Source organism: Lactuca virosa, chromosome 2 (genome assembly GCF_052849685.1).
Source record: "Lactuca virosa cultivar CGN04683 chromosome 2, Lactuca_virosa_CGN04683_v6, whole genome shotgun sequence".
Taxonomy (NCBI): Eukaryota; Viridiplantae; Streptophyta; class Magnoliopsida; order Asterales; family Asteraceae; genus Lactuca; species Lactuca virosa.
Genome location: NC_136427.1, coordinates 27,432,991 through 27,457,156, shown reverse-complemented (window position 1 = coordinate 27,457,156; position 24,166 = coordinate 27,432,991). Strand labels below are relative to the sequence as shown.

The window sequence follows — 24,166 nt, the reverse complement described above, 5'->3', positions numbered from 1 at the left end:
TAAATGAATTGCCTTTATCATTTTGATATTCAGTATTCTTAAAATAGAGTTAAAACAAGTTCTAGAAAACTGATCTACTGCATGAAATGTATCAGTCTGTTACGGTCCGCTTTCTCACTGTTATGCATCCTATTGTTTGTTTCTATATCCATACAAGTAATACTAATTGGTGCTTCAAAATGTTTTTTTTTTTTTTTTTTTTTTTTTTTTTTTTTTTTTTATGTTTCCTGCTATAATTTGGTAAAAGCACACTAACATACTAACACAATTACATTATTTCCTTTTGGGATAATTTCTTATTTATATAAAAAAAATCACACAAAACAAACAAAAAATCGAGATCACCTGATAGTTCTTGGTAGAGGAGGCTTTTATATCTTCAAAAATAGGAGAAAAATGTTGAATTTTTTTTTTGTTGGGCTCCATCAAAACCAAAAATTGCAGCATATTTGGTTTGTCGCCTTTTTCTCATTTAAGTATACATCCCCAACTTTAAATTTTGCATCGTCCTCGATGTAAAACACAAAAGAAAACCATAAAACAATAAAATGAAATAAACCACAAACACACCAAATAAAATAAATCCATCATTTTCGCTGAGGATCGCGATTGCACTTGGCATGTGCAACAAGCCTTTTAAACCCTTAGGTTACCCTAGTGGACGAGTGAAGTCTCGTGAGGGTTTGCAGTGAACATACCCACAAAGTTCTCGGGTTGCCTCCCGAAGTAGCGCTAAGTTTAACGTCTTCAGCCAGACGTGTTACCTCGAAGCAAAAACTAGATGACGTAAGTGGGTTGTTCTTGTAAAAAGTCAACCCGTTCTACTTGTACCTCATGTCGTGTGGCGGATGAAATATAGGGCTTGAGACGATGCCCGTTTACTTTGAATGACTCACCGCCTTTTTCATCTTTGATCTCAATCGCTCCGTGAGGTGTGACATCAACTACTTCATATGGTCCTGACCATTTGCTTTTCAATTTCCCGGGAAAAAGCTTTAACCGTGAATTAAATAGCCACACTTTTTGTCCTTTTTCAAAAGTTTTGATCTTTAATTTTGCATCGTGGAATGCTTTCATCTTGGACTTATATGTGACAGCATTATTGTATGCCTCATCCCGGAGTTCTTCCAGTTCACTCAATTGTAGTTTTCGTTCTTTTCCTGCTTGATCATACTCCAAATTTACTTCTTTGATGGCCCACAATGCTCGATGTGCTAACTCAACCGGTAAGTGACATCCTTTTCCATAAACAAGTCTATAAGGGGTTGTGCCAATCGGTGTTTTGAAAGCAGTCCGATAGGCCCAAAGCGCATCGTCTAGTCGAAGTGACCAGTCTTTGCGATCAGGTCTAACGGTTTTTTGTAAAATTTCTTTGATCTGTCGATTAGACACTTCCACTTGACCACTTGTTTGAGGGTGGTAAGGTGTGGCAATTCTATGATTCACACCATATTGTTTGAGTAGTTTGCCAAATTTAAAGTTTTTAAAATGTGACCCCCATCACTGATGATCACACGAGGGATACCATGTCTCACAAAAATATTTTTCTTGACAAACTTACAAACAACATGGTGATCGTTTGTTTTGGTGGCCTCGGCTTCAATCCACTTTGAGACATAATCGACAGCCACCAAAATATAAATATTTCCGAAAGAAGTTGGAAAAGGACCCATAAAGTCAATTCCCCACACATCAAATATTTCAACAACCAAGATGGGGTTTAATGGCATTTGGTCTCTTTTTGAGATCCCCCCAACTTGTTGGCATTTCAAACAGGATTTAACAAACACATGCGCATCACGAAAAATTGTTGGCCAGAAGAAACCCGTGTCTAGAACTCTGTGACCCGTCTTTTGAGCACTGAAATGTCCTCCACACGCGTATGAGTGACAATGAGCCAATAAATCTTGAATTGCATGGTCAGGGACACATCTCCGAATTATTTGATCTGGTCCAATCTTGAATAAGTCTGGATTGTCCCAAATAAACCGTTTTGCTTGTGCCATGAAATGTTTCATCTTTTGCTTTGTCCAATACTCTGGTATTTTTCCTGTAGCCAAATAATTCACAATATTAGCAAACCAAGGTAATCCATTGATGTTCAATAATTGTTCATCGGGAAAGGTATCCCGAATTTCCTCCTTGAAAGTGCTTGATACATCAATGGGGAGTCTGGACAAGTGATCAGCTACTACATTATCACTTCCTTTCTTATCCTGAATTTCTAAGTTAAATTCTTGTAGTAGCAATATCCATCTAATAAGCCTCGGTTTTGAATCTTTCTTTTGCATGAGATGACGCAAAGCACTATGGTCCGTAAAAACAACAACTTTTGACCCCCAAACATATGAGCGAAATTTGTCTAAAGCAAAGACAACTGCTAACAACTCTTTTTCCGTTGTTGTGTAATTCAATTGTATATCGGAAAAAGTTTTGCTAGCATAAGAGATTACAACGGGCTTTTTATTCACCCGTTGCCCCAATACAGCACCAACCGCATAATCACTTGCGTCACACATGATTTCAAAAGGTTGTGACCAATCAGGTGATCACAATATTGGTGCTTGGGAAAGTTGTCCCTTTAGATTTTGAAAGGATTTCATACACGATTCATCAAAAGAAAATGGTGCGTCTTTAGAGAGCAAATTGCATAAAGGTTTTGAAATCGCACTAAAATTTTTGATGAATCGTCTATAAAAACCTGCATGTCCAAGAAAAGATCTCACGCCTTTGACATTTGTGGGAGGTGGTAGTAAGGAAATGAGTTGTACTTTGGCATGGTCAACTTCAAATCCTCTTTCAGAAACAACATGCCCAAGTACAACTCCTTCTTTAACCATGAAATGACTTTTCTCCCAACTTAAAACCAAGTTTGTCTCTGTGCAACGTTTCAAAACTTTTACCAATTGTTGGAGACATGTGTCAAATGTTGATCCAAAAATAGAGAAATCATCCATAAAAATTTCCAAGGACTCCCCGACCATGTCTAAAAAAATACTAGTCATTAATCTTTGAAAAGTGGCAGGGGCATTACATAATTCGAATGGCATTCGTCGGAATGCGAAAGTACCATAGGGACATGTAAAAGTAGTCTTGGCTTGGTCTTCATGATGTATAGGTATTTGATTGTATCCAGAATACCCATCCAGAAAACAATAAAACTTTTGACCTGATAATTTCTCTATTATTTGGTCAATGAAAGGTAAAGGAAAATGGTCTTTTAAAGTGGCAGTATTTAATTTGCGATAATCAATACAAACCCGCCACCCGGTTACCGGCCGAGTGGTTATCTTTTCACCACTTGAAGTTTCTACGATCGTGATGCCAGCTTTCTTTGGAACGGTTTGCGTTGGGCTAACCCATACACTGTCAGAGATTGGGTAGATGATTCCGGCATCTAACCACTTTAACACTTCTTTTTTCACGACTTCCCTCATATTAGGGTTCGATCTTCTTTGCGTCTCTCTTGATGGTTTTGTCGACGGTTCGGTAATGATTCTATGCATGCAAACTGCTGGGCTTATTCCCTTAAGATCCGCAATTGTCCATCCAACTGCGGCTTTGTATGTGTTAAGCACCTTCAGTAATGCTTGTTCTTGTTCCTCTGTCAAATCTGATGCAATGATCACTGGAAGCGTTTGATTTTCTCCTAAAAAGGCATATTTCAAATGCTTCGGTAACAACTTCAATTCTAATGCTGGTGGTTCTTCCAATGATGGCTTTATCTTTAAATCAATTGAATCTGGGAGATCATCAAAATTATTTGACCAAGTTGACGTGCGACCATGGATAGCATTCAGAAACTCTTTTTGATCTTCAATTGATTTAGATCTGTCACTGTCACAAAAAAACATCCTCCAAATCATTGGTTATGTCCATGAGCATATTTGCGGTATGCTCGTGAACACAATCCCCGATGGTGTCTATCATAAAGCAATCATTATGATCTGGAGAGTTAGCGTTCGGTTCAAAGGCTTGTAGTCTCAACTTGCGGTTGCCAAAAGTCACGTCAATTGCACCATCTCGACAACTAATTTGAGCATTTATAGTTGCTAAAAAGGGACGACCGAGAATGACATTTTGTTGTTTGTCCTTGAAGTGTTTTTCAGAGTCCATAACTATGAAGTCAACTGGGTAATAAAAATCTTCCACCTTGACTATGACATCAGGCAACATCCCCCGTGGTAATTTAAGTGACAAATCGGCCATGGACACAGTAATGTTAGTTGGTTGCAATGGGCCAAGGTCATATTTATCATATAAACTACCAGGAAGGACATTGATACTTGCTCCAAGATCAAGAAGTGCCTTTTTGATTTTTATGTTTCCAATTTCAATTGTAATTAAAGGTGCTCCAGGATCTTTTAATTTGGGTGGAAGTATTCCTGTCAAAGCGGCACTAACATGTGCTGTACCGTTTGATTTTGTTGGAATTCGGTGACGTCTCTTTTGAGTACATAAATCTTTGAGGAATTTAGCATAAGCCGGAATTTGCTTAATGGCATCGATAAGTGGGATGTTAATTTTGACTTGTCGAAAAGTTTCCCAAATATCATCATTTTTTAAAAAAACTTGTTTTTCTGGGTTTTTCAAAGCTGTTGGGTAAGGGGTGGTATTTGTCTCCACATGTCCTTCCCCAACTTTAGACTGTTCCGACTCATGCAATTTTCCTTTCAATTTGTGTTCTCGTTCAATTGGTGTTTTAAGAGTCTTTTCACTTTCATTATCAGAAGATACATAATCCTCCACTAAAACCTCATCAGGATTTTTTAACGAGTTTGGTGTAGGCTTATGCACTTGATTATCATATGATTTACCACTACGTAGAATAGTTACCTCATTTAGATGTGCGTTGTTGTTGGTGTTGGTGGTGGTGGTGTTGCTAGTTGAAGCTCTTGAGTGTTGAGGATTTACTTGCGTGGTGCCCGGAAGGTTGCCAGGTGGTCGCCGATTTATTTGCTCTGCTATTTGTCCCAATTGCTTTTCAAGTATTGAAATTGATTTGGAGTTAATTTCATTTTGCTTGAGACTTTCCTTCATCATGTTCATCAATTGTTCCATTTGCTTATCATGGTATGGTTCACTTGTCTTTCCATGATTTGCTTGAGAAGAAACTGGCCCATGATGTTGATTTTGACTGGATTGGCCCGAATTGTTGTTGCTGACCTTGTTGCCTTGCCAGTTTGGGTTGAAGTTGTTGTTGTTGTTCCGCCAATTTGAACTTGAATTGTTGTTGTTCCTCCATCGGTCATTGTTGCTTTGGTTGTTGAATTGATTGTGTTGTTGTTGTGGTCTATAGAAATTTCGCCTTTCTTCATTCAAGTCAGCCTGATCACCGGAAGAATAAAAGACTTCTTCAACTTTATCATTGTTTTGAGCGAACATGTTCCCTTTTCTGCAGTCTTTAGCCTTGTGTGGTCCTTCACATAAACTGCAAACAGTTTGAACATTAGATTGAGGGTTTTGTTTAAGTTGACTGATTTCAGTTGTCAGTTTCCGCATTTGGGAAAGGACTTCAGTCAGCACTTCATCGGTTTGATGTACACTCTCAAATTTAAGTTGTTTGTTTTTGTTGCCACGATATTGGACCGAATGAGCGGGACTGCCATTCATTGCCATTTCATCTATGAGTTCATAAGTTTCTTCTGGTGTTTTGTTCCTTATGGAACCTCCGGCAGCTGCATGGAGTGATTGTTGTGTATGAATGTCCAAACTATTGAAGAATGTTTGAACCTGCCTCCACATAGGTAGCTCATGATGTGGGCATCTTTGGAGTAGCTCTCGGTATCTTTCCCATGCTTCGTATAGCGATTCGCCATCTTCAGCTTGAAATGAAAGGATTTCATTGATCATCATGTTTGTCTTTGATGGTGGAAAGTACTTGGTTAGGAATTTGTCAGCCAAGTCTTCCCAAGTGGTGATGGATTCAGCGGGTAATGTTGAGAACCACCTCTTGGCACGGCCTCGTAAAGAGAAAGGAAAGAGGCGTAGTCGGATTGCATCTTCAGTTACTCCATCCATCTTGAACATGTCACAAATGTCCAAGAAACTAGTGATGTGTGTATTGGGGTCACTATCGGGTGAGCCATCGAATTGCGCACTATTTTGCACCATTTGGATCACATGCATCTTGATCTCAAAAGTTGTAGCTCCTACTTCAGGTCGTTTAATGCATGATTTGGTCCCGTCAAGTGAGGGTCGTGCAAAATCTCCCATGGTTTTTCGGTCTGTCATCTTGTCGTCGGCTTTGTTGGCTTCTTCAAAAATTAAGGCGCGGTGAGTAACACGATTTCTTTTTGCCGCTCTTTCGATTTCTGAGTTAAAAAGCAATGGAGAGGATCGTCTCGAATAACGAGTATGCATGCACAACAAAAAAAAATACAAACGCGTAAAAGGAATTTAACAATTATAAATAAAGACTATAAGAATCAAATAAGTTTTTTTTTTATGTATTTTTTATATTTTTTTTTATATATTTTCGAAGTTAAAAAAAAAAATCAAATAAACAAAATTTTTTTTTTTTTATATTTTTTTTTTATATTTTCGAAGTTATAAAAATAATCAAATAAAAAAAAAAATTTTATATTTTTTTTATATATATTTTCGAAATTATACTTAAAAATAAAAAAAAAATGTGAAATTTTTTTTTTTAATTGTATATATATATTCGAAAATTATATGAAAAAAAAAATATCAAATAAACAACTAGAAAGAAAATGTGAAATTTTTATCAAAATTTTTTTTTTTAAATTTATTTTAAAATAAAAAATCAAAATAAATAACTAAATATTAAGCGCAATAACTCCTGGGCAACGGCGCCAAAATTTGACGAGCGGTCGTTGTCGCGTCAAAAATAAACCTTATTTCCACTAATCTAGCGAGTGGTAAGTAAGGGTCGGATCCAAAGGAGCTTATGGTTAATAGTTTAGTTACTATTTTGATTTAACGATAAAGAAATAATGATTGATTTGAGATTTATAAATATGATGATAAACAAATAAATATATGATTTTAATTCAATTAAAAACAATGATCGCTTCCGGTTTCAGAATTAATAATTATATGAATTAGAAATGAGTGTTATTAATTTTTCATAGTCGATTTAATTAAAGTCTAAGTCCAAAATAGAAAATAAGTGTAACCGCACCCTCCGTCCTACACACCGCTATTGGATGATTTGGCACGGTGGGGAGATCACTTAAAATTATTTTAAACTTGGAATAATTAATTGATAAATGAATAAAATAAGTGTAACGATTTTATAATGTTAAAAACATAAACAAAATCCACAAATAATATTCAACAAATTCAAATGTTCACACCCAAAAATAATACAATAAGTAAGAATTAAAACCTACTCCCGGTTGCGATCACGAGAGGATTTAGCCGCACATTGTAGACTTATACAAACTCATATTTGTATTCTTGAATTCTTGATGTCTTGATCTTGAATCTTGAAAAGTCTTGAATCTTTGATGGCTTGAATTCTTTGAAAAAGATAGGAATTTGGAAGACTAAAATGCTTCCAAAAAAATATAGAAATTTCCTAAAGAAGGTGGTGGTATGAAAGTAGGTTGGTATAAGAGGTATAAGAGGTGTATAAGAATGTAAGAGGGTGTGTTTCAAATGGTGATTTTGAGGTGGTATTTATAGTGAATTTTTGGAAAATTAAATACCAAAAAGAATGAAATAAAGCTAGGAATATTAAGCTTTTAGATTGGATCTAAGATCCAATCTAAATCTTATGAAAAAGAATTCAAAAGAATTAAAAAGATGGAATTATTTGGATCTAGGAATATTAAGCTTTTAGATTGGCTCGGCTGCCTCCGGCTGAGCTCGGCTTCGGCTTGGCTTGGCTTGGTCTTGGCTTGGCTGGGGCCTTTTCTTTTCTTTTTCATTTTTTTTAAATTAAATAAATTCAATTTAATTACTATAAATTAATTAGAAAATAATTAATTATTTCCCACTAATTTATTTTAATTAAACCTCATTAATTAATTTAATTTTTTTTTATTTTTATTTTTAAAAACATGATTTTTATATATTATTTTTATTTTGATTTTATTAAAAATACATTTAATTAAATTAAATTATTTAGAAAATAATAAAATTATTATTTCCTAAATGAATCATTTTAATTAAATTATAATTAATTTAAAAATACAATTTTTTATTTTTTTATTTTGTTTTCTCGTCTTTCCAAACCCGAACATCTTCAATTCTTTTGTTTTCAATCTTGATTTCTTTTCGTGTAATTCCTTGAACTTCTTTTTGCATCTTTTTGTACCATTTTCATCATATTTACCACCTACAAACATAATTCAAATACATGTCAAAGTAGCACCATTCTTAGATAAAATCGGTTATTTTACATAAATTATAGTATATTAAGCGTGATGTAAAATATACCGATCAATATCCATGAAAGACCACTCTATCTAAGCCTTAAGTGTGCAATATTCGTCATGTTCTTCGTGTTTGGAAGTGAGTGCGGCCGCACACCCCCTTTAAGGTGGCAGCACACTCTTAAAACACCCTCCAAAGTGAGAGTTTGACTTCCATACTCGAGATAGAGATGACCCTAGCCTTATTGCACATTGGAATTGACATTTTGGACATCTTCATGTGGGGTGTACGACCGCACACACCTGTGTATGGCCGAACACACCCTTGTGCGGCAGCACACTCCCGTGTGCGACCACACACTCATCCTAGGGCCGCAAACCCACTTCTAGTACCCTTAACTTGCACTACATATGAGTATAGACCTAGAACACTTCGTGGATACAAGTATGAACCTTGAGAACACTTCAAAGGCACCTTCTTTCATGAGTGTACGGCCGCACACCCCTTGGGCCGCACACACACTCAAGGTGGCCATACACTCCCCTCATGCAATCCTACAAGGTCCTAACACTTAGTGCAACTAGTTCCAAGTCTCTAGAGTGGTTTTCCATCACATCTAGTGGTGAAATACCTTCATTTGACTCTTTTATGTGTCATTACGTGTTAATTAGGATCAAATCGTGTTCAAGGCTTCACTTGAACACCTAGTTTTTCGTATCGATCCTTCAATCAAACTACTTACCCGAGGTGAGTTCATACTCCTACATTTTCCGTGTTTTTAATGTTTTCAGGGGGGGAATACAAGCCAAACTCAAAGTATTTTATTAAGTTTTAAACTTATTAATACAGTCCAATGATTTCCACGTCTAATAACATATTCGGATACTTTATCCCTTTTGTAATATGTTGAGCATAAGGGAAACTTTATTTTGGAAATCTAACTTCATAGCTTTCAGAAAGATTTTACAAGGCACTTTCCATATCAACTCTAATAAACTATAATGGGTATAGTTAGGGATAACCCTCTAGGCAGTTTCTACCAAATCAGATTTCAGGGATGAATATATATAAACTATGGCATATTTAGTTTATGTTATATGTTTTCTCAGAAGTATAAATTACATTTATTCAAGGATAATTACTGTTTTATATTGTCTCTAGATTGTAAACTAGATTATACATAATTGTGAGGCTCTACTTCAATACTGTACCCTTAGGTGTACTGGGATAAATCCTTTTAGTATAACCAGAGTCTCCTGGAGGGAGAGCGTGAGATTTGTGAATAGATCTATTCGGGACTGATAATCCCACACCTGAACTGCTAGCTACAGTTAGGCGGGCACGCCTGGGGTGAACAAATGTCATTTAGCTTAACGCCTGAAGAACGTTATAAAGGTCTCTAGGTCATATCAAGTATGGTTATACGACTCACAAAATAATATAAACTAACTTTGGTTTACGGACTCTAATCTTCATTTGTTTTATTTTTGAGTAATAAAACTACTTTCATACATACTGATAACAATTCAGGGATATTATAAACTTACATCTCTACCTCTAGGATGGATAACCTGTTTTAGGGAAAATATGGGATTTTCCCAGGATAACACCGGCATTTCTAAAACTGATGGTTTATTTTCTACTAATAGATACTCTTTCAACACTACTTTTCATAAGAAAATATGAGATTTTCTTGAGGAACACTTTTCAAAAGAATCAAAGAACATTTCCCACCAAAAACTAAATGCTTATGAACTCACCAACTTTTTGCTGATATTCTTTCAAAACTGCTTGTATTCTCAGGGAACCAGTAGATAGGTACCTTCCGAGCATCATGAAGAAGTCGGAGCTAATAAGATTTTGTCTTTATACTTTCCTTATACTTTTGATGTATTCGAATCAGATTTAAAACCGATGTAAACTTATTTAATTTTCATATATGCAATGTTTGGTTGTGTTTACTATGATTGCTATTATACACTGGTTGTGCTGCTAAACATGATGTCCTACACCCCAGAACGATTCCGCCATTTTGGTTTCGGGGTGTGACAGATTGGTATCAGAGCCCTTGTTTATAGCGAACTAAGTATACCGAACCTTACATGGTATACAACTATAAACACTAAGGGTCCTAAGTGCTCTAAACTAAAAGTGTATTTTCAAAATATAAAGTATTTTGTAAAAAGTATACTAGTATGCATACATAACAAAACCAGAGCCATAGATAGAACGAAACAAAAGTATTTGGATGTTGGGGCACTGCGGTTAAACCTGGGCAGTTATGTAATCATGTCTAGGGTCAATATAGCCTGATCAACTATATTCATTCGAGACATGACCAACATGTGCTTGGGAGTGACTGTGGTGTTACAGTAAGCCTAAAACTTACCAAGAACAAAAAGCATCCAACATAAAATACTATAGGAGTATTTTAGCTAGAGCCAAATTCAGTATACAGATTCATTCCCAAGTGTTGCTACCTCTTCTTTCTTAAGCGATAACTTACTTGCATTAGTAACCTTTCTGTGCTTATCGCTTGGTAGAACACTTTTATTATCAGGATGAGATATATCTTGTTTCATATATCTTGAGGACTTACCATCCTCTTCTTCTTGATTGTTTCTAGAAAAAGATGCCTCCCCGACCAAGACCCATTAGGAGAAACGACGACACTCCACCACCACCACCACCCCCTCAGTTCGACCCTGTCATGTTCCAAGCAGCAGTTACCGCCGCTGTAACCGCAGCAATGGCACAAGTGAACTCTGGTGGGGATGGAGGTGGAACCGACCCCCAACGGCAAGACAGAAGTCAGGGACATCAAAACGAGTGTTCCTACAAAGACTTCATGACCGCAAAACCTAAGCCCTTTGACGGAAATGGAGGTGTTATCGCTCTCACTCGATGGTTCGAGAAGATCGAATCCATCTTTGAAATTTGCGCATGTTCCGAAGCCAACAAGGTGAAGTTCGCCGCCTGCACCTTCACCGACAGAGCTTTGACCTGGTGGAATGGTCAAGTCAAAACCCTAACCCTGCCAGTGGCTAATGCCATGGGTTGGGAGATACTGAAGGAACTCATCCTTGCGGAATACTGCCCGAGGGGCGAAGTGCAAAAGTTGGAGCACGAACTCTAGAATTTGAAGATGAAAGGTTCCGACATTGCTGCCTACACCTCTAGATTCTGTGATCTAGCTCTCCTCTGTCTAGGAATGGTCACCTGGGAAAGCAAGAAAATCGAGAGGTACATCTGGGGACTGATACAACCAACCAAAGGAAACGTCTTGGCTGCTAGACCGACTACATTTGAAAGCGCTAAGGATCTGGCACAGACACTGATCGATCATGGAGTCGATCTTGATGAGGTGGCAGCCGCCCCCGAGCCACAAAAGGAGAGCGGTGGGAGGAAGAAGAAGTTCGGCAACAAACACAAGGGCCAGTCTCCTCAGGTGCCCTCCAAGAAGCAACAAACAGTGGAAATCCACGCTGCTACTACTCCTACTGCTGCTCCAACTGCTGTCCCAACCACCCAAGCTCCTACCGGTGGTTATTCAGGGAAACTACCTCTGTGCAACAAGTGTACCTTTCATCATCATAGACCCTGCCATGATTTGAATTGCAACAACTGTGGAAGGAAGGGACACACGACCCGATACTGCAGGGCACCAGTCTAACCAACTAATCCGACTCCTGGAGCGGGTGCCAGCCAAGCCTGCTATGGATGTGGGGAAGTTGGACACTTCAAAAGAAACTGCCCCAAGGTGACAACGGGCGGCAATACAAGAAGAGTGTTGGCGATGGGCCAGGAGGAAGCGATCGCTTATCCTACCGTTGTTACGGGTACGTTCCTCCTTGACAACTCTTATGCGTGCATTCTTTTCGATTCTGGTGTGGAGAGAAGTTTTGTTAGTCATGCATTCAAACATCTAATCAAATGTAAATCCCAACCTCTAACCGAAACATTCACCGTCGAGATGGCTAACGGAAAGAAAGAGAGCACTAACGACATATTCATAGGCTGCACTCTTACCCTAGACAATCATTCATTTCCCATCGATCTTATGCCAGTCTCCATAAAAAGCTTTGATGTCATAATCGGCATGGATTGGTTAAGCCCCAATCGTGCTGATATCCTTTGCTAATAGAAAGCTATCCGTCTCAATCTTCCCTCTGGCGAAGCCCTCACTATTTACGGTGATAAACTCAGTTCGAGCCTTCGTATCATTTCATGCATCAAAGCCCAGAAATATCTGCGGAAGGAGTGTCATGCGTTTCTAGCTCATGTTGTCGATGAGACACAAAAGGTTAAAGACCTCGAGAGCATCCCCGAAGTCTGAAACTTTCCTGATGTCTTCCCCGAAGTCTTCCATGAATTCCTCCCGAGCGTCAAGTTGAGTTTCGTATTGACTTAATCCCCGGAGCTACTCCTGTAGCTAAATCTCCTTATCGTTTAGCACCAACAAAAATGCAAGAATTATCCAGCCAGCTCAATGATCTGATCAGCAAAGGATTCATAAGGCCGAGCTCCTCACCCTGGGGAGCTCCAATTTTAATGGTAAAGAAGAAAGATGGATCCTTCCAGATGTGCATCGACTACCGAGAGCTGAACAAGTTTACCATCAAGAACCGTTATCCTTTACCCAGAATCGACGACCTCTTCGATCAACTTCAAGGAGCCAGTTACTTTTCAAAGATAGACCTAAGATCAGGGTATCATCAGTTGCGGGTTCACGAGAATGATGTGCCCAAGATAGCATTCCGAACTCGCTAAGGACACTACGAGTTTGTGGTAATTCCCTTTGGTCTAACGAACGCACCGACAATATTCATGGACCTGATGAATCGGGTGTGCCGCCCTTTCCTAGACAAGTTCGTGATCGTGTTCATTGATGACATACTTGTCTATTCGCGGAGCGAGGATGATCATAAACAACACTTGAGGCAGGTACTCGAAACACTAAGGGCGGAGAAACTATATGCAAAATTCTCAAAGTGTGAGTTTTGGATCAGGAAGGTAACTTTCCTTGGTCATGTGGTTAGTGAGGAAGGCATACACGTGGACCCTTCCAAGATCAAAGCGATTGAGAATTGGTCAGCACCAAAGACACACACAGAAATCAGCCAATTCTTGGGTCTCGCTGGCTATTATCGCAGATTTATCCAAAACTTCTCCAAAATTGCTAAGCCCTTAACCATCCTGACACAAAAAGGTGTAACCTTCAGTTGGGAAGAAAAGCAAGACACTGCGTTCCAAACATTGAAGTAGGCCCTATGAAGCACACCTATCTTGTCCCTACCTAAAGGGACGGGAGACTTCGTTGTCTACTGTGATGCATCCAATCAGGGCCTAGGCTGTGTGCTCATGCAGCGAGGAAAGGTTATCGCCTATGACTCGAGACAATTGAAAACACACGAAGTCAATTACACGACTCATGATTTAGAGTTGGGAGCAGTGGTCTTCGCGTAAAAAATTTGGAGACACTATCTCTACGGAACCAAGTGCACTATCTTCACAGACCATAAGAGCTTGCAGCATATCTTTGATCAGAAGGAGTTAAACATGAGACAGCGGCGATGGGTAGAGCTACTCAGTGATTACGAGTGCGAAATACGCTACCATCCCGGCAAGGCCAATGTGGTAGCAGATGCCCTCAACCGTAAGGAGTATTTTTAGGTCGTAGAGCGAAGGCACTAACAATGACCATCCATTCCCGATTATCCACACAAATTCAAGAGGCTCAGGTGGAAGCCTTAAAACCAGAGAACATCTCGGACGAAGCCTTGCGTGGAATGGATAAGAACTTAGAGGTCAAGGGAGACGGAGTTTACTATTTCATGGACCGTATCTAGACCCCAAAGTTTGGTGGTTACAGAGAAGTTGTCATGAATGAAGCTCACAAGACTAGATACTCCGTCCACCCAGGTTCAGATAAAATGTATCTGGATCTCAAACAACTCTATTGGTGGCCGAACATGAAAGCAGAAATTGCTACCTTTGTAGGCAAGTGTCTGACTTGTGCCAAGGTAAAAGTGGAATATCAAAAGCCCTCAGGATTGCTCCAGCAGCCAGAAATACCTGAGTGGAAGTGGGAAATGATCACCATGGATTTCATCACCAAATTACCCAGATCTCCGAGTGGGCATGACGTCATCTGGGTAATTGTCGATCGGTTGACTAAATCCGCCCACTTCCTGCCAATCAAAGAAAACTTCAAGATGAAGAGACTCACGCGAATATAACTTCGAGACATAGTTCGCCTTCATGGTGTACCGGTATCCATTATCTCTGACCGAGATAGCAGGTTCACCTCGAGATTTTGGCAATCGCTACAGAAGGCTCTTGGAACTAAATTGGATATGAGCACGGCTTATCATCCTCAGACAGATGGACAGAGTGAGAGAACAATTCAGACATTGGAAGATATGTTGAGAGCCTGCGTCATCGACTTCAGCACGTCATGGGACACTCATCTTCCTTTGGTCGAAATTTCCTACAACAACAGCTATCATACCAGCATCAAGGCTGCGCCATTTGAAGCCCTCTATGGTCGTAAGTGCAGATCCCCTCTGTGCTGGGCTGAAGTGGGTGACACGCAGCTAGCCAAGGGTCAAGTCCCTGACAGCAGTCTCACTGGTCCTGAAATCATCCGAGAGACGACTGAAAAGATCGTACAAATCCGAGAACGACTGAAAGCCTCACGAGATAGACAAAAGAGCTACGCCGACAAAAGACGATACCCTTGGAATTCCAGGTTGGTGACCGCGTCCTTTTGAAGGTCTCACCACGGAAAGGCATGATACGTTTCGGAAAATGTGAAAAGCTAAACCCAAGGTACATTGGGTCATTCGAGATCCTTGCTAGGATCGGTCCCGTAGCATACAAAATCCAGTTACCCCGAGAACTCAGCAACGTCCATCCTATTTTCCACGTGTCGAACCTAAAGAAGTGTCTGTCCGACGAGACAATTGTGATTCCTCTCGACGAGATCGAACTAGACGAAAGTCTACGTTTCGTGGAAGAACCTGTCGAAATCATGGACCGAGATGTCAAACGCACGAAGCAGAGCCGCATCCCGATAGTGAAGGTTCGTTGGAATGGCAAGCAGGGACCAGAATTCACTTGGAAGCGCGAGGATTCAATGAAGCAGAAGTACCCTCATCTCTTTCCAAGTTCATGATTGTACTCTATTCTTGAATTTCGGGACAAAATTCCCTCTAACGGGGGGATGATGTGACAACCCGAAACTTCTATCGTGTACACTTAGCCAATTAAATCAATGTTGCACTTGTTTTATTGACTTCTTGTGCTGTTTAAGGGTTCATTTGAGAGTTCTAAGCTTGAGTAAGACCAAGGTTGAGTTTAGGAATGAGTCAACAAGTCGCATAGTGTTGAAACCGGGCCATACACACCCTTAAGGAGAGTGTACGGCCGTACACATGGGTGTGCGGCCGCACACTCACCTCTTGGCCGTACACTCTCTTTTGGGCAGCATACTTATCTCTATATAAAGGGTAGCCCCCTTTCCTTTCATTCCTTTAACACCTTGGCAGCACACAACACCATTTCTCTCAAGCTTCTTCAACCACAAACCTCCAAAGATTCAAGAACGTGAGTAATCAATCCTCTAACTTGATATCCATGAAAGACCACTCTATCTAAGCCTTAAGTGTGCAATATTCGTCATGTTCTTCGTGTTTGGAAGTGAGTGCGGCCGCACACCCCCTTTAGCGTGGCCGCACACTCTTAAAACACCCTCCAAAGTGAGAGTTTGACTTCCATACTTGAGATAGACATGACCCTAGCCTTATTGAACATTGGAATTGACATTTTGGACATCTTCATGTGGGGTGTACGACCGCACACACCTGTGTACGGCCGCACACACCCTTGTGCGGCAGCACACTCCTTGTGTGCGGCAGCACACTCCCGTGTGCGACCACACACTCATCCTAGGGCCGCAAACCCACTTCTAGGACCCTTAACTTGCACTACAAATTAGTATAGACCTAGAACACTTCGTGGATACAAGTATGAACCTTGAGAACAGTTCAAAGGCACCTTCTTTCATGAGTGTACAACCGCACACCCCTTGGGCTGCACACCCATGGCTGCACACACACTCAAGGTGGCCATACACTCCCCTCATGCAATCCTACAAGGTCCTAACACTTAGTGGAAGTAGTTCCAAGTCTCTAGAGTGGTTTTCCATCACATCTAGTGGTGAAATACCTTCATTTGACTCTTTTATGTGTCATTACGTGTTAATTAGGATCAAATCGTGTTCACGGCTTCACTTGAACACCCAGATTTCCGTATCGATACTTCAATCAAACCACTTACCCAAGGTGAGTTCATACCCCTACATTTTCTGTGTTTTTAATGTTTTCAGGGGGGAATACAAGCCAAATTCAAAGTATTTTATTAAGTTTTAAACTTATTAATACAGTCCAACGATTTCCACGTCTAATAACATATTCAGATACTTTATCGCTTTTGTAATATGTTCAGCATAAGGGAAACTTTGTTTTGGAAATCTAACTTCATAGCTTTCAGAAATGTTTTACAAGGCACTTTCCATATCAACTCTAATAAACTATAATGGGTATAGTTTGGGATAACCCTCTAGGCAGTTTCTACCAAATCAGATTTCAGGGATGAATATATATAAACTATGGCAGATTTAGTTTATGTTATATGTTTTCTCAGAAGTATAAAGTACATTTATTCAAGGATAATAACTGTTTTATATTGTCTCTAGATTGTAAACTAGATTATACAGAATTGTGAGGCTCTACTTCAATACTGTACCCTTAGGTGTACTGGGATAAATCCTTTTAGTATAACCAGAGTCTCCTGGAGGGAGAGCGTGAGATTTGTGAATAGATCTATTCGGGACTGATAATCCCACACCTGAACTGCTAGCTACAGTTAGGCGGGCATGCCTGGGGTGAACAAATGTGATTTAGCTTAACGCCTGAAGAACGTTATAAAGGTCTCTAGGTCATATCAAGTATGGTTATACGACTCACAAAATAATATAAACTAACTTTGGTTTACGGACTCTAATCTTCATTTGTTTTATTTTTTAGTAATAAAACTACTTTCATACATACTGATAACAATTCAGGGATATTCTAAACTTACATCTCTACCTCTAGGATGGATAACCTGTTTTAGAGAAAATATGGGATTTTCCCAGGATAACACCGACATTTCTAAAACTGATGGTTTATTTTTCTACTAATAGATACTCTTTCAACACTACTTTTCATAAGAAAATATGGGATTTTCTTGAGGAACACTTTTCAAAAGAATCAAAGAACATTTCCCACCAAAAACTAAATGCTTATGAACTCACCAGCTTTTTGCTGATATTCTTTCAAAACTGCTTGTATTCTCAGGGAACCAGTAGATAGGTACCTTCCGAGCATCGTGAAGAAGTCGGAGCTAATAAGATTTTTTCTTTATACTTTCCTTATACTTTTGATGTATTCGAATCATATTTAAAACCGATGTAAGCTTATTTAATTTTCATATATGCAATGTTTGGTTGTGTTTACTATGATTGCTATTATACACTGGTTGTGATGCTAAACATGACGTCCTCCACCCCGGAACGATTCTGCCATTTTGGTTTCAGGGTCTGACACACATAAATTGTACATGTTTGAATATGAACATAAAATGATTCTAGCAAATGAGTTCCATTTCCACTGCAAAATTTAAATATCAATTGTGGAAGTTAGTATTTTATATATATTTTAGAATAAGGGTTAACACTTACATAGAGGAATAGAAAAGAATGTGATGTTAATATCATTGCTTCAATTTTTTGTTTCAATCCCCTTTTAGTGTAATTAAAATGCAAACATTAAGGAAAAAAAACACAAATCCACACATTTTTTTATGTAAATGGTTTGAAAATTATAAAGAGGTGTTCATATAATTGCTTGACTGATCTTGACCCACATTTTTTTGCAGGAAACAAGTATCATATTTTAAAGTTTAAGTCATCTCATATTCTCATTGCAATTGGTAAAGCATTTGAGAGTCGTGGGAAAATCCGTATATGTAACAATGGAAAAGCATAAGTGCCAAAGAATGAAACTACATTGCATAAAAAATCCATTTCTTCAAATTAAAATAAAAAGTACAATGCATTAATAAGAAACAAAATTAGATAAATGAAAAAATATAAGAATAAAAATGAACATTCTATTATAGCATCTTAATCTCATTTCAATTTTTGCAACACACACATCCCCATATAAAAACACACAGATCTTAGCATCAGTTCTGGAGAAGACTATAAATAAATCACATTAAAGCAAAACTAGTTGAATTTCATTTATACTTCGTTCATTAGTTCAAGAATCAGGACCATGTGCATCAAATTTACCTTTGTTTTTCATCCTCAGAATAATTTTTTTTCATCAGACTGCTAATAAGTGTTGTGTTGTCTTTATAGTGGTTCATATTTCCATAGTGACATCTGTGACAACCCGGAATGTTTTTGTTTTTTAAGCTCAGTCAGTCAACTCAACTGAGTGTCAGACTCAAGAGTAATGAGTTCTAGCCTGGTTAAAGGTCATCCTAAGGAGTTTTAGCCTAGTACACTTAATGAATAAGTGTTGGGAAGTACCTGCTAGAGACACTGTGCAAACATTAGGGCCTTAACCTCATCATAAGGAGTTCACGACCACAAAGCCAATGAGTTTACGGCCGTAAACTCATGTGGCCGTAAACTCAAGTCCATATATATGGCCCTTGATCATTTCTAGCCATTCTTTCACTTCCAAACTCAAGAACTTCCAGTTTTCTCTCAAGTATCATCGAGTTCATCGTCTTAGATCATCAAAAACGTAAGTGTTCCTTCATTGATGTGTAGTTACACTTCATCTCCTAGTTACACTCTTTGATTTCATCCATGAAAATCAACTTTTCTTAGATCTTCAAGTTTCACCAAGAACACCAAGAACACACACTAGTGTTCTTGGCCAAAATCGACCCTTTCAAGCCTCTATATCGTAAGTACTCTTCCCTATATTTGTTATCTAGTTAAGACTCATGCTTAGAGCCTTGAAAACATCAAGAATGCAAGACCAAAAGGAGTTTACGGCCAAGCCATCTCCCATGGCCGTAAACCCCTATAAGTATGCCATATTGACCATAAACTCTTCCTAAGGTTTGGATTTGAGGCTAGAACACTTCCTTGTGCTTTGTAAGACCTTGAATCATCACCAAACTCATTATTTAAGGAGTTTACAGCCCAAGAGTAAACACCCTTGGCCGTAAACTCCAATTATGGTCAAGTTTTGGACCTTAAACACTTCTAGACCCTTGCTAAACCTTAGAACACTTGAACCCTTAAGACTCCTTACCTTTAAGACCTTAAATGGGACCATTAAGAGAGTTTACGTCCAGGAGTAAACTCCCTTGGCTGTAAACACCTCAACTCTCTCCATTGAGTTGGTCTTTCTCACCATTGTGTAGAGCAAAATTCCCTCAAGCTTCCCTAGCCTTCAAACACCCTCATATGCATCTTTGACCATGAGTTTACGGCCGTAAACTCCCTTGGCCGTAAACACATGGCCGTAAACACCAAACCATGGCCTTAAACACCCTTTAGGTCAATCACATGTGATTCCAACACTTGGTCAAAGTGTTTCCTAGTCCCGTGAGGTGTTTCCTTGCATTTGGTTGCTTCCAAGCACTATATTTATGTCAATATATGCCAATGTATGCCATTTAGGACTTGTTATGTCTCGTGACTTCATTCGTGGAACTTCTCATCCTTTCGCGTGTATTCGTTGAATCACCCACATCAGGTGAGTTCATACCCCGTAATGAATCTTTTAACTGTTTTAAATGCTTTTAAAGGGGGGGGGGGGAATACAAGTTGAACACAATGATAATTGTGTAAATGTTTGCTATAAAACATCTTTCAAAGGATTGCTTATGTCTTTAATACGTGATCAAAACATTTCAAAAACTCTTTTAAAGTTATGTTACTTTATAGTTTCACAAAACTCCGTTTTTAAAGTATAGGCATAACTTAGTAGATAAAAGAGTCTTTTCAATAACAGTTCAAGGAAAACATTAGTAAACTATAACAGGTATAGTTTAGTAAGACACTATTCATTTCTTCTAATACAATAAAGCATACAAAGAGTCAGTTCATGCATGAGTCAGAACACACTATTATGAGAAACATTTCACACTATACACTTTACAAGAGAGTATACTATACACTAGTACACAAAGAACATTACTATACTATGACTTACTATTCAAACACTGTTATACTATAAATTAATGTGACATACTATTTAAGGATACAACAATACAGTGTTGTATCATTTTGTAACCAGAGTCTCCTAGAGGGAGAGTGGGCATCTTGTGTATAGATCTATACGGGACAGACAATCCCACACCCTGACTCCTAGCTATAGTCCCAGCCGATAAGGCCACGAGGTGACAAATGTCACCTCACTACATATGACACCGGAGGGTAATCTTTTATTCAGTCGTCGATCAGCATGGTTACATATGGGTTCACATTTGAACCTTTAATTTACCAACTTGGGATTAAAGACTACTTTAGACTCCCCGAGGTGTATTGTCCATTTAATACTACCTGGAGTCTGTATTTTACTACTTTACACTCCCCGGGGTGTATTGTCCATTTAATACTACCTGGAGTCTGTATGTTACTACTTTAGACTCCCCGAGGCATAGTGTCCATTTAATACTACCTGGAGTCTGTATTTTATTACTTTAGACTCCCCGAGGTGTATTGTTCATTTAATACTACCTGGAGTCTGTATTTTACTACTTTAGACTCCCCGAGGTGTATTGTCCATTTAATACTACATGGAGTCTGTATTTTATTACTTTAGACTCCCCGAGGTGTATTGTCCATTTAATACTACCTGGAGTCTGTATTTTACTACTTTAGACTCCCCGAGGTGTATTGTCTATTTAATACTACTTGGAGTCTGTATTTTATTACTTAAGACTCCCCGAGGTGTATTGTCCATTTAATACTACCTGCAGTCTGTATTTTATTACTTTATAGCCAGTAGTGTCACTGCTGAGGTAAAACATTATTTTCCCTATTACATTTACTTTGTGATCTTCTCACATATTCATTAATGTATAAACTATGTTTAGTTAAAGATAGACTCACTTGGTAAAATACACACTCATACAAGAAACAAACATACATAACATTTGATGCCTTGGTAGAAGGCTACGTTTAGTAGAAAGGGCCATAATGCTAATCTTATGACTCCTTAATGTATACATCAAAGGATACATATATATCAATAGGATCCGACAGGTAATAGGATGTGTGCTCTCCGCTTCATTTCTTGTTCCTTGTTTGGTTGTGGGCTTGGAGCAGATTCACCCAGTCTATTATCTATTCGATTCTAGATATATATGTCCAGTATACATTGAGTCATCATAAGGGTACCAGGTATGGATCAAGTCATAGGACACAGAGTCAATGCACAGTTTTCTAGTACATAACATACTTTCCAAATCAGAACTTTTGGTATACAACATTAGAAACTTACCAGTTAAGGGTTTAAATCCATTTTATTAAACCAATATAAACTTAAAGGACCTTAAGTGATTATAGGAGAATCATTGTGGTCACCATTTTATTATAAGAAATAAGGGTTTTCATAAAGGAGCTTTTCATTAAATATAAGTAACCATCACAATTAACTCCATGAGTAACAAGTGAACACGCTAGGGTTATATACAACAATGATCTAACAAACAATGGGATGTGTGCTATCTGCCTTACTTACTGTTCCTCGTTTGGTTGTGAGCTTAGGGCAGATGCGCACAGTCGATTGTTTGTTTACTTTGAGTTTTATATCACTTGTATCCATTTAGTACTCATAGAAAGGATTGTAGAATCATTTTTACGTATCTTTCATCAAAGTAGGAAATATAGGATTTTCTAAGGGGAACAGGCGAACTTTTCTAAACAGAACTTACAATTTACTACATTTTTCAACTACATTTTTCAACTACAGTTTCAACAACATTTTACAACGGCTTTCTACAACTTACTACATCACTAAAATCTTATGAACTCACCAGCTTAATTGCTGAACAACTCTTTCAAATAACTTGTATTCTCAGGAGCCTAGTAGACAGGTACTCGTACTGGGATTCAGAAGATGGAGCAGTACAGCTTCAAGTCTTGTTTGTTATTTGCATATGTATTCTATGTTTCGTGAACACATACCTCTTAAACACTATCTTTCTAATGATATGGTTGTTCATTACTTTGCTTACTATAATTCATATATTATGATACTAAACATGACGTCCTCCGCCCCAGAACGTTTCCGCAGTTCCGGTTTTGGGGTGTGACTGATTGGTATCAGAGCATTGTTTATAGTGAACTAAGTATATCAACCGATAAAAAGATATACAACTATACATACAATGGGGCTTAAGTGCTCTGGATAATGATATATTTTAAGAGTATAACGATAAGTTATAAAAATATACCTACTTGCTTATACATGTACATACTAGACCAAGTATCACAAGAAGAACAGAACTAAAGCATTTAAAGGTTGAACATTGTCGTCAAACCTGAACAGTTATGTAATCATAGCTAGGATCAATATAGCCTGATCAACTATATTCATTCGAGATGTGACCGACATGTGTTTGGGAGTGATGTGGTGTTGCAACACTCTTAAAACTTACCTAAACACCAGTCAAGAAAATACTAGATCAAGTACATTAGAGTTAGAATACTATAGGAGTATTCTATGATACTATAACGCGATAACAAGTTTGAAACATACCAAGTAGATTACATTAAAATACTATAAGAGTATTTTAGGCACTATACAAATAACTCATGTGATAACTTAAAAGACCCTTACGGATAGGTCTATAACTTTACAATGTATACTCCCAAGGTGTTATATAATTTAGATCTTATAGACTTAGAATTTGTGATCTACGCTTCACTACCAATTCCTTATATGGCTGTGGTTTTGGAGTAGGATCACTTATTCGAAGGTCTATTTAATCTTGAATTATATACAACTTGTATACATTGTATAATTATAGAAGGACTCTGTAAGGATCACCCCATAAAGTACCCTAAATCTCATAGATTCTTTAGTCACTTCCATTCTCGCACGACAAACTCAGATAGATGTAACCACTTCCACGTAGTAGACAATAGAAGAATCCAGGAGGAACAAGAGCAAGTTCAGGAGAAGTTTTCAAAGAAGGATCAACCGAAGTAACCAAAACGTCTTATGCGTCACACTAATATATAATAATCTTGTTAACTTAATGAGCGAGTGGAAGCCTGCTCACATTATGTGTTAGGATTATTTTCTTACATGCAGCTGGTAACAGTTATTCAGGTAACATATACTCATTCGAGGATAGTCATTTCAAATTCATAGAGTTTATTAGGTATAGACTCTTTTATGAATTGTTTCTAGAACCCTGTGGAAGTCAGGACCCGATACACTCAGAACTGGGATAACCTTGTCTTTGCAGCTTTTGGCTTGTGTCCACTGCTATAGACTTATTCCATCTAATCTTTGTATTCTTTTAGCAAAGATGCCTCCTCGCAAATCGAACATACACACTATTCCGATAAATCCAACTCAACCGCCACTACCCCCGCCACAGTTCGACCTAGCTGCTTTTCAGGCAGCGGTAACTACACCAATGACAGCCGCCCTAACCCAAATTTGCACAAGTGGTATCGGTCGATTTGGTGGCGGTGATCGCCTAAAAAACCACGGAGATACCCACGAAC

At 38.4% G+C, this 24,166-nt stretch overlaps 1 protein-coding gene across 1 annotated transcript; it reads right to left on the bottom strand.

Moving 5' to 3' along the window:
- Positions 1-777: 777 nt before the first annotated feature.
- On the bottom strand, positions 778-2,519 carry LOC145157315 (uncharacterized). Its single transcript, XM_079076374.1, has 2 exons — positions 1,789-2,519; positions 778-1,435 (listed from the first exon to the last, which is right to left on the bottom strand). Exons 1-2 carry the CDS (start codon positions 2,517-2,519, stop codon positions 778-780), a joined length of 1,389 nt encoding a protein of 462 aa, XP_078932500.1.
- Between the last annotated feature and the right edge of the window lie 21,647 nt (positions 2,520-24,166).